The sequence below is a fragment of the Ochotona princeps genome, chromosome 14 (assembly GCF_030435755.1).
Source record: "Ochotona princeps isolate mOchPri1 chromosome 14, mOchPri1.hap1, whole genome shotgun sequence".
In the NCBI taxonomy this organism is placed as follows: domain Eukaryota; kingdom Metazoa; phylum Chordata; class Mammalia; order Lagomorpha; family Ochotonidae; genus Ochotona; species Ochotona princeps.
The window spans coordinates 59,339,592-59,356,114 of NC_080845.1; the positions used below are offsets into that span (position 1 = coordinate 59,339,592).

At 49.8% G+C, this 16,523-nt stretch overlaps 1 protein-coding gene across 3 annotated transcripts in view; it reads right to left on the reverse strand.

The window, feature by feature from the left end:
* Positions 1–2,329: 2,329 nt before the first annotated feature.
* SYK (spleen associated tyrosine kinase) overlaps positions 2,330–16,523 on the reverse strand; it is an 86,664-nt gene continuing 72,470 nt past the window's right edge. For all 3 annotated transcript variants that reach the window (XM_058672885.1, XM_058672883.1, XM_058672884.1), the window contains 6 exons: positions 15,886–16,063; positions 11,920–12,129; positions 9,702–9,891; positions 5,928–6,068; positions 5,045–5,157; positions 2,330–2,785 (listed from right to left, as the gene is read on the reverse strand). In XM_058672885.1, the coding sequence (XP_058528868.1) occupies positions 2,713–2,785; positions 5,045–5,157; positions 5,928–6,068; positions 9,702–9,891; positions 11,920–12,129; positions 15,886–16,063 (905 nt within the window). In that variant the 3' untranslated portion in view covers positions 2,330–2,712. The remainder of the gene's footprint in view (positions 2,786–5,044; positions 5,158–5,927; positions 6,069–9,701; positions 9,892–11,919; positions 12,130–15,885; positions 16,064–16,523) is intronic.

A 16,523-nucleotide genomic window follows, 5' to 3' on the forward strand; every position in this document is an offset into this window, starting at 1 on the left:
TGGGATGTGGTCTGTTTGTAAAATGGGCACATCACTGCCAACTGTGCGTGTGCAGGATGTGGGGGATGCCTGGTGTGTGCAAGGTGTTCTCATGGTGTGTGTTCCAAAGGCAAATGCTCCGCTCATGAGCAGAGGACACGGCCCCTTGGTGGTGGGACAGGCCCCTGCCTGGCAGCTCCCCTCCTTCCCCATGGCAGGGGCTCCCAGGAGTCTGCCTAAATCCATCTTTGCAGCACAGGCAGGGGCCTCAGCCTGTTACCAAGCACATCCCACACCGGTCCATGCTCTGTACCACCATTTAAGAGCGCCACCTATCATGTCTCCATCACTCCCATGACAAGCACCTCAAAGCTAACTGAGTTTTTACACTGAAAATCACAATTTAGGAAAAGTATCCAGTGACGTGGCTGAGCTCCTCTGAAACAGATGGGAAACAGGCAGTGCCATCAGCTGGTGAAGAGGGCTCGCTGGAGGCCAGCAGGACCGGAAATCCAGCCGTGGTTGGGAGAAGGATTTCTGCAAGCAGACCTCCAGCCAGACTTGCAGCCCCCAGGCTGATGTCAAGGGGACATCTCTGTCCAGCCGACCCGAAGCGGGGCTGGGTGCAGGGGCACGAGGGAAGCCCTCATTCAGATGACAACAGACACACAGTGATGTTACCCACCCAGTGCATTTCCCACCAGCGATGCACGCAGCCCTGCTCAGGAGCACAGTTCCACAGTCTGGAACCTTCTGCCCGCCTCTGCCACTGCTCTGCCCCCTGGAAGACAAGGTCAGGAGAGAGCGTAGGTCCTAGGTAAAGGCGCATGCAGAGCAGTGAGAGGCAGCGTGCTCCAACTATGCTCACGTGAAACACCCTGTAAGAAGCCTGCCTTTCCCCCAATGGCCAGAGTGGACCCTCCTCGCAGTGTGGATTCTGCCTCTGCTACCTGATTCTATGGGACCTTCTCGATGCCCCAAGGGCAAAGAAGTATTTTTCCCATGGGACATGATATTCAGTGTTTATAAGACTTCCCTGCCACAGGATGTGGGCACTCAGGAACATGCTGCCTGAAGGAGGGGGCACAGGAGATGGTCTGGGGGGCAGGGGGACACAGCACCCCTTTGTCCAGCCTTGCAAACAGAGCCGAGGCCCTGACTCCCTCTTGGCCTGGGTATGTTCTAGAGAGGACGGGGGAAGGAGGGGGCAGGTGTTATAAAAGAGCAGTGAGAGAGACAAGTTCTGAGGAACTCTCCATAATCACTTTCATATAAGGAGGCTTTAGGAGGTTCACGGAAAACGGAATTTAAAAATACGTTTATTTCTGTTGCGAAAACATTCGAATCCATGCCTTGGCTTTCTCCATCCTACTCATCTTCCAAGGACAGTCTGAAGCGCCCTTGTAGCTCTCTGAGCGAGTGACCGTTAGGAAAGGCACCCTCTGGAGAATGAAGGCAGACCCCCCAGGGCTCAGCATCATTCGCTTCTTTTCAATCCAGCAGCTCCAGGCCCTTGCTCTTACGAGCCCACCTCTATCTAGGGCTGGCCCACAGGGATCTCATCCCCAGGGGCCCCAAGTGTGTTCAGTCCACTTGGCACTCAGGGGTCCTCCCTGGGTGCAAATGATCAAACTGCCAGGCAGCACGTCCATACCAAAAGGTATGGAAGACTTCTAGAAACTTCTTAATTCCTGCCAGAGGCTCATATCTTCTCTGGTCTAAGCAAGGGAAGGACGGTCACTTGTCTCTCTGCTTCAAGTCCCTCTGTTAGGAGTAAGGCCCCTCCTTCTGGCTGTCCAAGGAAGTGCTCCCGTTTTCAAAGGTCTCCGGCGCACGTGAACATGGGCTTGTTCGTAGCATCACAGCTGACACACTGCCGACAACGCTTCCACACGTTCGTGGCCTTCAGCAACATTCTACTCATGTAGAATCAAACACTGAGTCGAGGATTTGCAAAGTCTAGGAGGACAGAAAGGGACTTTCTGGGGTCTTGGCGCTCCAACTCACAGCCACACTCCAGGCCTCTCCATGGCAAGGGCCAAGGTCTTTGGCTGAATTATGAGTTAATACTTTTGAAGGGATTCCTCATTGGATGACATCGGCCTTTGCATCGTCTGCCTGTTGTCGGGGTTTCAACGTGTCCCAGAAGTCCACAGGTTGGAGACTCAACGCCGAATTCCTGGGTGGACCGTTTGCGGATGCTGCCGCAGTTAGGAGGTGGTTTTGGTGAGATGAGGTCCCGAGGCTGGGCCCCCACGAAGGCACTGCAGCCATTCTGGTGGTTCTGTTTGGTTTTAAAGCCTCGGAGCTTTTCTCTCCCTGGGGAAGCTGTTGCTGGAGGCTCAGCCTGTCCCAGAGTCACCGGCTCCTCCTCCTGCCTTCGTGCCCCTCTGTCTCACGGGCCGCCTGTGTCCCTGCCCGCTTTGAACATGTTGGGCTGTTGTCAGAGCTCTGCATTCCCTGGCCCAGCAGGCAGAGAACGCAACCAGGCCCCGGAGAACTACAGAGACAAAAGGAATTCCGAAGCAAATCCTGCAAGAACGCATCAGGAAAAGCACACAGCCAAGAATCCCACGCGTCTACTGGATCCTGTCGGTTTCCTTCTTCCGGGACCCAGCCAGCTCTCCTGACCGGCAGAGAGCGGATCAACACTGAAAATCAAGTCAACTGTTGGCATTCAGGTTCCTGGGGTTGAGTCTCCCGTCGGGGCAGCCCGGCCAGGCAGAGAAGCCCTTAGTTCACCACGTCGTAGTAGTAATTGCGCAGCCGCAGTTCCACTGCTACAAACCCGGGCCTTTTCTCCACACTGGAAAGAGACACAGCAGTGTCAAGGCCAATGGGGAAAAAAGCCTTCACTGGCAGCTGACAAGGCCAGTGCCCCCTGGTGGCGTTCTCCGGGGATTGCACCCACAGCATGGTCATTGAACCCACAGCCTCAGCCCACCCCTGACCTGCGGAACCCTGCAGCTTAACAACATCTCCAGGTGGTTGATGTTCACCTGCAAGTTGGGGGCACTGTGCACTAGACCTCAATATATGACCCCGGGGTTCAGATACTATCTCCTTGTGATTCTAGAAAAAAACAGAGTATGCCTGAACACAATCAGATGGTTAACATGCTGCAGATATATTGAATGCACAGCTTGTAATGGTGTTAAAAGGAGAAAGTAGGTGGGTAGGCATCATGGCTCAACAGGCTAATCCTCCACTTGCAGGCGCCAGAACCTCATATGGGCACCAGTTCTTGTCCTGGCTGCTCCACTTCGCAGCCATCTGCCTGCTGGTGGCCTGGGAAAACAGCAGAAGACGGCCCAGATTCTTGGACAACTACACTTGCAGAGCAGACCCAGTCGAAATTCCTGGCTCCTGACCTTTAGACAGGATTCTCTTTGGCCATTGCAGCCACTTGGTGAGTGAACCAGAGGATGGGAGATCTCTCTTTCTCTGTCCCTCCTTCTCTCTGCAAATCTGCCTCTCAAATAACCAAATCTTTAAAAATCTATATGAATATGGACATAACAATAACTCTCTTACTCATGGACCCAAGGGTACTGTGGATTTTCTGAAACTGGACTGTTGACAGGGGTTTGCATTAAACCTCAAGAACTGAAGACTCGGATCTTAGCATGGCCAGCCCTTACCACTGACAAGCCAGAGACTCGCAAATGCAGGCTTTGGTTAAGACCAACACTTACAGGTGTCCCTGCTGTCACTGCACAGACCAACTGGATGGGAACAGATCCAGTCACTGTCGGAGATAACAGGGATTGGCTTGGGACTCTCCTAGAGGTGAAGATGGGTAAGCCCTTCACACACAATGGTGTGCTGCTTACACAGAATCTTCACAACCCTCCTCTGTGCTTGATTAAATTACATTTACTTATTGGAAAGGGAAACTTTGCACCTGCTGGCCACTCCTCAAATGACATAGAATAGCCGGGACTTGGCCAGGCCGAAGGCAGGAGCCCAGAACTCTACTGGGTCTTTGACCCCGAAGGCCAGGGACCTAACTACCTGAGCCGTCTCTCCAGGGAGTGCATCAACAGTGAGCTGGGATTGGGAGTGGAGCTAGGACTTGAGCCCAGAAGGGATGCCAACATCCCAAGAAGCATTTTTAGTAGCTGTGCCAAACACCTGCCCACTCCCACTTACGCTCGATCATCCCTGGATGAGGTACAATACCTAATTAGTGTGCTTTACTCACAAATGATTATCATACTGTGTTGCTTGGGGACTGATAGCAGGAGAACCAAGTTTATACATGTTCAGTACACAGAAGGCATTCGGAACATTTTTGATCTGCAGTTGGTTGAATTCTTGGTCACAGATGCCATGCATATGTAGGGCTGACTCAATCCTTTAAAACCTTGAGACTGTAACCTCCCTTAGAAGCTATTTTTCTTACTTTGCAATCATCTGGCCATGTTGCAGGTGGATAAGGTTGTCTGACAAGTGCCACAGAATTTGCGGTTAGACTCGGGGTCAATGGCTACCTCCCTAACTCCCAGGTATGTCACATTTTTCCTTCCTGGCTGAGCTGCCCTGAATTTCTGAGTGGCATGTCATAGGTTCTTGGAAAGCACGAACAGAGTCTGAGTCCACTGGCAATGTTGTGTTCTGAGAGTTCTAGAGATTGCATTTCTCAGGGAAGTACATCCTTACCCAGTCCATCAGAATTGGCCCAAATCATGGTCATGCCACACTATGACCAGCAGTTAGGAAAGTAGGCATACAGGACACACACTTGCTGTGGGTACTTGTGCAACCCTCTTGGCCAGGGATGGCTGGCAGCACTAGCTGTTAACCAACATTGCTCCCACCCCCACCCTCACACACATCACACTGATGGTCAAATTAGGGCAACTGGAAACTTGCTCTCTAGACTCAAAAGAATACAAGTGCTTGGTCCAGGAAGCAAGCCGAGACTGCCCCATCCCCTGTGGTTCATGCAGACAGAAGCTCATTCCTGGCTCATGGAAGGGCAGGAGGAGTCGTTCTGGCCCTTGGCCAGGCCACCTGTCCCCAGCCGGTGTGTGATGAGGGGGCAGCCAGGGCCAGTACTCACTCATATGTCCAGCACAAGTTCATCAGTTCGTACATCTCCCTTGGGCACCCTGGAGGGCATCCCATCCGCTCTCCTTTCTCCAACATGGCAGTCACTTCACTCCCTTTCATCCCCTGAAACATGCAAAACACATACACACGTGAGCTGTCCGAGGCCAGTGTCGGCAAAACAGTACAGCACCTCCCACGTTCTGCCTGACACAGAGGCACACGGGCTGTCCACCGCCTGCTTCATCAGGGCCAGAACCAGGAATGCATGCTGGGGTCACATGGCAGGGATGGGCTACCCAGGGGCAGGGCTGTGCATGAGGAAGAAACAGAGGGCTCCTAAGGTTCTGCTTCTTCATCAGGGGGTGGAAAGCTCATCGAGCAGCCTCCCGGGATGCATGTCAAGCGAGGGGACACGTTCCTAGAACCATGTCATCAGGCTACGTGGATGTTCTGTGAGCACCTCGGGGCTCACCCCCACACACTACAATGGCTGCGGTGTTCACTTGATAATGTATGCTTACAAAACCAGCTTGGGCGTGCGGCCTCTGCACCGAATGCTGTTACACAGAAGACGAGTATAAATACTCGCCTTAAAGACTCTCAGTAATCAAATAGCTGCAAAATAGCAACTACCAGGAGTCATCGCTTCTAGTTCAGCTCGGATGACGTGGCTTATGTCTCATGCATAAGTACGTGTATGGGGAACTAAGCGCACACTCTCCTGGTAGCATCAAGCACTTCATTCTCAGTTCTGAATACTGTGAGGTCACATTCACTGGCACAGCCAAACACACAGGAAGACTCACACATCATGATTCCCTTTGATTTCCAGGTCTGGGCTGATGGGACAGCCACATAGCTAAATGAAGGGGAGGGCAGTGAGAGGGGCTCACCCGATATGGCTTCTGCCCGTAGGAAAACGCTTCCCACATCAGCACGCCGAAGCTCCAAACGTCACTCTTGCTGGAGAATTTGTAGTAGTTGATGCACTCGGGGGCGTACCATTTCACGGGCCACTTGCCATGCGTCTGTGCCTGGAAGCAGAGCACAGGGAGATGTGATGTCAGCAAGCACAGGGCTGCGCCCGTGGACACAGCAGCCGATCTGGGGGCAGTACAAGTGCCTACTGACAGAGGGAGGGAGCCATGACAACATGCAGGCACCCTGTGATGTGTGCAGTGAGCCGGGCACCAGATGAATCCAAGGGATCCCAGCTACCAGAGAGCTTCAAGGGGAGCCCAGCTCCACAGGCAGGAAGTACAATGGGGTTGCGTGAAGCTGTGGGAAAGGGAAATGAGTTGTTCAGTGGATATGGAATTCCAGTTCTGTAAGGTGCCAGGAGTTCTGGAGACAGCTTCCGCAACAGTGTGAGTAGACTTGGTATAACTTAGTGCATGTAGTGTATGCTTGATAATGGTTAACATGATAAATTGAAGTTAAATCTATGTTACCACGATTTTTAAAGAGTATCACCATAACCCACGAAATATAGAAATAGAGAGAGATAGGAAACAATGCTCTTTTCTAAAAATATATACTTTTTATTTGATAGGCAGAGTATACAGAGAAAGAGTGCAAGACAGAGAGAAAGGTCTTCCATCCACTGGTTCTTTCTCCAAAGGGTCGCATGGCTGCAGCCGGGCCAATCTTTTTTTTTTTTAAGATTTATTTATTTTTCTTACAAAGTCAGACATACAGAGAGGAGGAGAGACAGAGAGGAAGATCTTTCGTCTGATGATTCACTCCCCAAGTGACAGCAATGGCCCGAGCTGTGCCGAACCGGAGCCAGGAGACAGGAACTTCCTGCAGGATCCCAAAGCATTGGGCCGTCCTCGACTGCTTTCCCAGGCCACAAACAGGGAGCTGGATGGGAAGTGGGGCCACCGGGATCAGAACTGGCACCCATATGGGATCCCAGAGTGTTCAAGGCAAGGACTTTAGCCGCTAGGCCATGCCACCAGGCCCTGGGCCAATCTGAAGCCAGGAGTCAGGAGCTTCTTCCTGGTCACCCATGTGGGTGTAGGGGCCCAAGGACTTGAGCCAACACCTGCTGCCTTCCCAGGCCATAAGCAGGGAGTTGGATCAGCGGTGGTACAGCTGGGACACAAACTGACACCCACATAGGATCCTGGCAGAGGTTTAGTGTGCTGTGCCATTGCACAGACCCTGAAAACCACTCTCAAAAATGACTCTCAAATCTTAGACTCTTTTAGTGGGTGTTTAATCTAACAGTCAAGATGCTGGTTAAGCCCATGGATTTGATCCCTGGCTCTGGATCTTGACTCCAGTTTCCTGCTAATGTGTACCTTGGGTGGCAGCAGGCGATGGTTCCACTGTATGGGTCCCTGCCACTCCTGCGGCAGCTCAGGTTGAGTTCCAGGCTCCTGGCTCCAGCCTAGCCTAGCCCTGGGCAAGTGGGCATTTAGGGAGTGAACCACCAGAGGGGCGTACTCACTCTTCCTCTTTCTGTTTCTCTGCATCTCAAATAATTACAGAAAAAAATTTTAAATCTTTAAGCACTGCCTTAGGCCATGCACAGCTTCACAGGACACACGAGGCCGAAGGAGTCAGGCCTGAGAATCACTTGATGGGTGCTGCTTCCAGAAACACAGGCTGTTCCCAAGGATATTGAACTACCGTGGCTTTGCCTACACTGCTGAGCCAATGATGATTATTTTAGCAAGACTATGTGCTGGCATCATTTCAAGATGCCTTCAGTGACCTAACTGTCCAACTTAAAAAGTCACTGGTAATAAAGAGACCACGGCTGCGTGACTGAGGCGTTAGCCCAGAGTCTGGGATTTAAGCAGAACACTGCAGAGTGGTGTCATCTTGCAATGCCACCTGGGGAAGCCTATCTGGGAGGTGATTTCTCTCCACCATAGCTGGTCCTAAGGGGCACCGGGCGGAACGGCTCAGGAGACTCAAAGGTTCCCTGAAACTTCTGTTTCTAAACTTCTTTCATGCAAATCATCTTGTCTATCCTCTCTACGACCATGGTGAAGTGCATCTGGTGGTAGAACAGACTTGTTCTTGGGTGTCCTGGTGCTCCCCAATCTAGACTATGGCTTCCTGTAGTCTCAATACAGGCTCACGAGGCTGCCTATCGGATGACAGCTCCTTTCTGAGAGTTCCTGTCAATCGCTTGTCCTCCATGTGCTCCCTTAGCCCGTGGGCACTACCAACTCCCACCACCTGCCACACGACGACCACTGCAGGGAGGAACTCGGGCAGGGACCCACAGTTCCTCCTGCCCATAGCCACATCTGCCCATCACTACCCCCGGCCCCCAACATACATCCTGCCACTCAGGTCCCTAAGAGAATCCTGTGTTTCTGAGGGCTTGGTTATCCCCAGAAACGTGCCATGGGCACCCTCTCCCCCACTTCCTAGGTCCCCATCGCATTCTAGCTCCCAGGTCTCAGGTATAACTGTAGTTTATACAAAGATGGGATTTCTTGTTTTCCCACCTTCTGCCAGTTATTGAGTTCATTCCAGGGCTCAGAGAGGGGCAAATTCCCATGAGAAGCTGGGGTTGATCACGTACACTTAGATTTTAGGATGTGCCCAGGTTGGTATTAATGTTATGTTTCCCAAGAAATCTATCTTTAATTCTCTGTAACTTCTGCCTCCACTGACAGGCAGCACATTGCTTATGAACCTCATCCGCAGCAGCACCTTGACCTTTGTGATCCATTCAACACTTCTATTCCTCTGCATATCAATTAGCCCAGTAGCGTAATTTCCACATGAAGCCCCATTCTTGTCATTGGGAGTGGATGACACATTTATTCTCAGCTTCGTTTTCTAACTTGTACGCGTAAAGGAAGGTGTTCATTAAGCAGGTGCTTTGCCAGGGATCCAGACCTACATGTTACAGAACAGTGTCTCACAGGCTGTTATTAGACATCTCAGGGGAAAAGCAGTCCATGGATGAATCAGATCTGAGAGACTCCGCATGCCAGAGGCCTCTGCTGAGAGCATGAGAGGGGCTTGCACAACTCCTCCACCAATCGACCTAACACACGCTTGACAGAGTGGCTTAGCGACAGGATCACATTCTTCTTCTTTTCAACAAGAATCATCTGCTAATATCATGATTCCTTACTGTTCTGTGGAACATCACCCAGGAGACACTATGCGGAGTAAATCTCAAAGTGTGATATACTAGAATGTTTCTATTTCTCAAAGAAATGTTTATTTGTTTGAAAGGCAGAGCTAGAGAGACAGGGAGGGAGATAAAGAGAGAGAGGGAGAGAGAGAGATCTTCTATTCTGGCTCATTCCCAAATACCCACAAGAGCCAGAACTGGAGCAGACTGAACCCAGGAGCCAAGAGCGGCTTCCAGGTCTTCCCCATGGGTGGCTGTTCTCCACTGTTCCCCCAGGCGTATTAGCAGGCAGCTGGATCAGAAGTGGAGCACCCAGCACATGAACTGGTGCTCATGAGGGAAGCTGCATTGCAGGCAGTGGGTCAACTCACATAGCATTGACTCCAAATGTCTGTATTTTCAATAGGTTAAAGCTTAATAAAAAGATTTCAAGTAGTATTTTTTTTTTTTAGATAAACTACTTCTTAAAACCTTGACACAACAAAATAACACAAGCCCAGCCTTTGCCTTTGTGTTTTTGTGCCGTGGCACTGAGCAGTCATCACGGCATTCCTACCTTGTAGTAGTTCTCATCCGCCCTGAGCGCCTTGGAAAGCCCAAAGTCGCTGATCTTGGCGTAATGTTGCGTGACCAGCAGCACGTTTCTTGCAGCCAGATCTCTGTGCACAAAATTGCACTCCTCCAAGTACTTCATCCCCATGGAGACCTGATGGACCAACTCTATGATGTTCTTGTCCTTGACATGCCTGCAAGTCACAACGGTGCCGTCAGCAGCCATTTCAGAACAAAGGGACCACACTCCTCCCAAGGTGGCAGATGAATCTGCTCAAGAGTGGCAAGTGGTGACCTGTGACCTCGTCCGCGCACGGCACTGCAGGACTGGACACGGGTCTCTTACTGGCAGGACCTGGTCTGCATTTCCCACACTGCTGTTCATCCCTGGCTCATGGACCACCAAGCTCCAGGTGAAATCCTTGCTCCAGGACTGGGTGGGGACAAAGCCACCCTGTGTCTCCTCTGTTTCCTATCTGTGTGGGAGAAGTAGCAGCACTACTTTCCACAAGGAGTGAGATGAAACAGAGGCCCGATGCGTAGAGCTGAATGGGCTCTGATGGCCATGGCCAAGTGTGGATGATGTAATTTACAGCAACTTAACACAGGACCAGGGGTCAGCCAAGATGACCAGGGGGAGGAACACTGGGTCCAAGACCCCACCATGAAATCCTTCAAAAATGTGAACATTTTCAGCACTGATATGATGATCTAAGAGAAAATTTGATACCACGAGACTGTTTGAACCACAAAATGATGAAAGGTGTTGTAGCAGTGACTGTGTGTATAAAGTGCAAATGAAACACAATGGATTTCATGTTTAGACTTGTGTTCCTTTCGTAAGATATTTCACTAGATGGATAGATATACACAAATATCCCCCAACTCAAAACCACATCTGGCACTATGTACTTTGAATAGGAGACACTTAGCCTGAATGAAACTTAACATTATCCCTTAGAAAATATTCACTTTAAACAACATGTATTCTAGGGCCAGCACTGCGGTACAGTATGGTCCAGCCCAATCACAGCTGATGCAGCCTTGTGGCAAGTGAATCGACATATGGAAGATCTTTCTACCTCTGCTTCTCTCTGCCTTTTAAATAAATAGATAATTTTTTTCTTCCTTGTGAAGAGTCATTTTTATTTTTCCTCGAGGTTTTTTTCCTGAATCAGTATAGGCAACTTCAAAAAGATCATGGAAAAAGTCAAGTCAAAGATGTTTCTGTGGATGAGACAAAAAATTCACAAGCAAGTTTTTCATCATATACGTTTTCAACTTTAACAATGTTTATTTTGCTGAAAGGCAGGATGCCACGATGCATGTGGGTGGGTCCACGTGTGCACACACGCATGTACACACGCACACACACACATACAGAAAGAGACAGCGGCAGAGAGAGGAGCTCCTGCTCACGGGTTCACTCCCCATACTGCCGCAGTGGCCTGCGCTCGGCTGCAATAAAGCAGGAGCCTGGAGCTCCGATGGAATCTCCTGTGTTGTTGGCTGGTGCCCAAGTGCTTGGGCCATCTTTAACTGCTTTCCCAAGTGCATCAGCAGGGAGCAGCCAGGACTTGAGTTGGCACACCAGCGAGAGGAGGTGCTGGCACTGCCCGTCGTGCCTTAACAACCACTGCACCACAATGCCAGCCCACCCCATCCCATCAATGCTTTCAAATATTTTGTGTGTGTGTGGTTGGGGGCACGGGCAGCAACATTGTAAGTTCAGTCACATGGCTTATTCATCCCCAAATCCAAATGGTGGTCAGGGCTATGCCTGGCTAACGGCAAGAGCTAAGTCAACGTAGGTCTGTCATGTGGTAGCAGGAATCCAAGCACTAATTTAGACCTCTCCTGCTGCCCTCCAGGGTACACAGTAACAGCAACCTGCAGTCTGAGTGAGAGGCAACAAACTCCCAAAACATTCCAATGTGGGCACTGGTACCTTACCAGAAAGGCCACCTGCCTGCTTCTGCACAAACTTTTAACAGACCACTTAGACGCAGTGAGTCAAAGGGAAGAAAGAATATAAAATTGCCGCCTTTGAGTTTTTCTCTGAGCACCAAGAACCAAAGGAGTTGGACCCAGACTCTCATCTCCCTCACCCGCTCTCCCATGGTTGCTGGGTGTGGACTACTCTGGGAGTGCAACCCACGAAGCCGTGTTGGAAGCAGGTGGGAAGTTAGGCCCCGCCCCTCCCGGCACCTGCGGATGGATACCTGTTCTGCTGCAGATACTTGTTGAGCGGGCCGAGTTCCGCCATCTCCATCACCAGCATCCAGGACTCAGCCTCACAGATCCCGATCATACGCACGATGTAGGGGTTGTCCAGCTGCTGCATGACATTGGCTTCGGCCAACAACTCGTCTTTCAGGGCGGGGTCGTTGGCCTCATTCTTCAGGATTTTCACAGCCACTGTTTTCACCACTCTGTCAGGGGAATTGTAACGCATTAATCTTCGCAGACTGGCTTGTCTCCGTGTCTAGCCTGAGCATCCCTGACCCAAAAGGCTTGGGACCACCGGAGACTCCACATTTCAGAATGCCTGTATACACATAGTGGGTCAGTACAAGTATGAATGGGAAGTGAGTCTAAATAGAACATCCATTTGTGTTTCACAACCACCTTACACAAATGCCCTACCCTGAACTTTACTTGTACAAAGGAACTTCCAAAAGTTAGCAGACGGTGATAATAAAAGGTAAGCTTTTTTTTTTTTTTTGGTGCAAAATTTTTGAAATCCGTGCATACAATGGGTCTTCTAAAAGATCATGAAAAAATTTAACATGAAGAAACTATGCCTAGATTTCAAAAATTTTGTGCCAAAACATGCTTATCTTTTAATTCTACTTTGCAGTGAAATTTCTGGAATTTTTAAAAGAAGTATTTATTTATTTGAAAAGTAGAGCGAGGAAGAGAGATTTTCCATCAGGTGGCTCACTCCCCAGGTGGCGGCAGCAGAGAACTGCTCTGGTCTCCCCTCCCTGTGCGTGGAGGCCTAAGGTCTTGGGCCATCGTTCACTGAGTTCCCAAGCCATGAGCAGGAAGCCGCATTGGAAGCGAAGTTGCTGGGACTCCCACCGGCACATGCGATGCTGGTGCTGCAGACAAAGGTTTATAATAAAACTGCATCTTCCTGGGACGACTGCTGCTTTTGTGGAAAGCCCAAACTGGAGACTAAAACTAGAGCTATCCAACATAACAGGTGAACTAAGAACCACGCGTGCCTGACATACAACTTACTGCTGTTGCTAAATGAACATGCCTGTGCCTCCCACACAGCTGGATTTAGAACGTCTCCAGCACCCAGGAGCCTCCCTGGCTATTCGTTGAGACCAGGAAAGTCACATTTGAAGACCTCTCCAGACACCTTATTCTTGTTTCAATTCTCTTGTCTCAGTGGTCTCTCATCTGATTTGTTATATAGTGCGAGATGGTGTGAGAAGTAGACGGGGCTGACACAATGGTTCAATTGGCTAATCCTCTACCTGCACGCACCTGTATCCCACACCAGTTCACATCCTGGCTGTTCCTCTTCCCATCCAGCTCCCTGATTGTGGCCTGGGAAAGCAGCAGAGGACGTCCCAAAGCCTTGGAATCCTGCACTTATATGAAACATGCAGAAGAGGCTCCTGGCTTTTCTGGTTTTGGACCAGCTCAGTTCCAGCCATTGTGGTCATTTGAGGAATGACCCAGCAAATGGAAGATTTTTGTCTCTCCTTCCCTCTGTAAATCTGCCTTTCTAATAAAAATACAATAAAAGCAATCAAATCCATACATCTTCTGGAAATGTGGCAGGGGGAGATTTCCCAACTCATTCAAGAAGACCAGCAACCCTCATGCCAATGCCAGATTGAGAGAAGAACTCACTGACATTCTTCATGAACTCAGATACAAACATTGCAGGAGATATTCCTATAAAATAAATAGATACAATGCATTGTGAACAAGAAGGGTTTATTCCTAGCATGCAAGTTGGGTGCAGCATTTGAAAATTAATCCCGGGCATTCACCATAGTGTTTGCTACAAACACTATGTTTGCAGCATAGTACAAACTCTCCATTTTCTCCATGTCTGACACCTGTAACTAATGCCCCATATTGTGGTGACGTAGCGACAGCTCTCCCTGCCTGAAGCAGGAAGGAGGCAACGCCACTCTTGCTCCACACTGAACAGCAGCTCCCGGCTAGTACAGCCAGGCAAGGACAAATGCAAGGAAGCATGCGATCTAATGTGATGAAATCAGCCCACTGTTACTCACAGACGACAGATTTTGGATCACAAAATACCTTAGCCATCTACTAGAAATAACAAGGGAAAAACACGTAAATTTGGTAACTCTGCTGGCTGTCGGGCTCATGTATCAGGTGTGGAGACCACTTGCTCTGCCATTTGGATACGTACAACATCATTCTTGTGCCGTACAACACTATCAAACACAAAGTCAACCTGCCACAAATCTACTGAATTTCAAGTCCTGTCTGCAGTTGTCTTAGCAGGGCCAGATGAAATGATTTCATGGGTCTTAATTGGCCAGGGGACTGGACATGCCCTGTACCTCTGCCCTCTGTGGTAAAATTAGCCATATTTCAATATCCAACTAACGTCGAGGATTAGGAAATAGAACTGTCAAAAAAGGAACTGCACAGGTCAAGGTCAGAAGCAGCCAATGCACAAGGCTGATTCCAACACAGGTTTGTCCAGATCTCTGCACTGCACACCAAGCGATTCCACGGCAGGACCAGAGAGAGCCTGGAGACCCAAGCCAATGCAGAATGGCCCGGGTCCACTGACGGAAGGACGGCATTTTGCCCCTGACTTATCTAAACAGCCTGTCCTTCAAAGCCTCACACTGAAACTACACATCCCGAGTCATAGTCCCACTGACTTAAATATCACAAACGTTCCTAAACTGGGAGAAGGTACGCAGTAGTACGCAATAAGGGGAAGCTTGCATTCCTTGTACCACGTGACTGTGATGCACACAGAACACAGTATGGCCAAGCTGGAGAGCATGTGGCAATGTGGTACACACACACAGAACACAGCACGGCCAAGCTAGACAGCATGTGGCAATATGGTACACACACAACACAGCACGGCCAAGCTAGACAGCATGTGGTGACATGGTTCACACACAACACACACAACACACACAACACAGCACGGTCAAGCTAAGGGAGCATCTGGCGACGTGGTACACACACACACACAGAGCACACAGCATGGCCAAGCTGGAGAGCATGTGGCGACGTGGTACACACACACAGCACACACACACACAGCATGGCCAAGCTGCAGAGCATGTGGTGACATGGTACACACACAGCACACACACCATGGTCAAACTTGTGCATTTAGACACGGTATACACACACATGTGAAGGGCCCAGCCTGGAAACAAGAGGTCACAGGACTACTTTTGTGGATGATTCGCTCTGCAAATTATGTAAATAGTCCACTTACAAGACAGGTCAACAAAATCCTCTTACATTGAAAATATCCTGGCACAATTAACCCCGGCCACACTGCAGCCAGTCCCAATTCAAAGGAGGGTTTTGTCTCAAGGGACTTCAGGATTCAGCATTTCTACTGAACAGGCCATATGGGCTGCCTTCTGAAGAGCCAATGAAACACAAAGGCAGTTTAAAAAATGAACAAGTTGAGCTGTGACAAATGTACGGATGTGTAAAATTACAAGATAAAGCAACTACATAATTAGTCATTACATTTGGAATAGACATTTTTCTGAGAAAAATGAGATGCAATTAAAAATCAAAGGAAACGTGAAAATACTGCATTGTTACTGAATTATCGAATTTCAGTGAACTAACGCACATGCGTATGTGAGCGCGTGAAAAGATACACACCCATATACACACTGAAAGTACTCATGGCAGTAGCGTCTGGGTGCCACAAGTGTGATGACCTTACCTTCTTTTATTTTCATTTCTGCTTGCTTCTATTTCGTAATTTCCCATAATGCACAAAAACTCCATTTAACCCCAAATAGTTATCCCCATGGTTAATTTACATAATGGTACGCTCATTACAAGTGCACTGGAAGCGAATAAAAATCGTAACGTTAGTAGGCATGCTCTGCTAAATATTGTGTTTGGGATTAAGCACACGGATGCAGCCTGGGCGAGGACAGGTGTGGGGAGGATGGATCGGACCCACTTACTTCTTCATCTGGTAGTAGCCCTTCTTCACGGTCCCGAAGTTACCAGAGCCCAGCTCTTTGTCTTCCAGGGTCAGCAGCTTCCGGTCCAGGTAGACCTCTTTGGGTCTGATCTCTTCAGGGTCGGCGTATGGGCTCTCATACACCTCCGTGTCCATGGGCATGGCTTCTCTCTGGGGCCCTGCAGCACAGTGAATCAACATGTCACCCAGAGCAGAGTCAATCAGGAGGGATCCACTGGGTACAACACCTCCCTCCTGCAGGGCACCTGCTGAGATCTCACAGCAAGCGAGCGTCAGGGCCTCAGGACCAGGGACATCCAGGAATCGGTCACACACACACCAGGCTACCCCAGAAGTGCAGTCAGCGTTAGCCGTGGTGCACCAGGGTGGCTTTCCTAACTGTGTCAACCCTGGCATACATCAGGAGTGAACATGTGACTTTCAAGGTGAGCCCATGGCAGGGATAAAATGAGCAGCACTACCATCCAGTACCCTGTGGCCCTAACGGCTCCTGTGGCTTTGCTGGACACCCCTCTCTTGGAGCCATCAGATTCTACCAAAGAGGATCTCCCTAAGATTACATGTGTGACAAAGCTCATCCTGGAACACCTGCAGAGACCACCCACAGAGGGCCAGTGA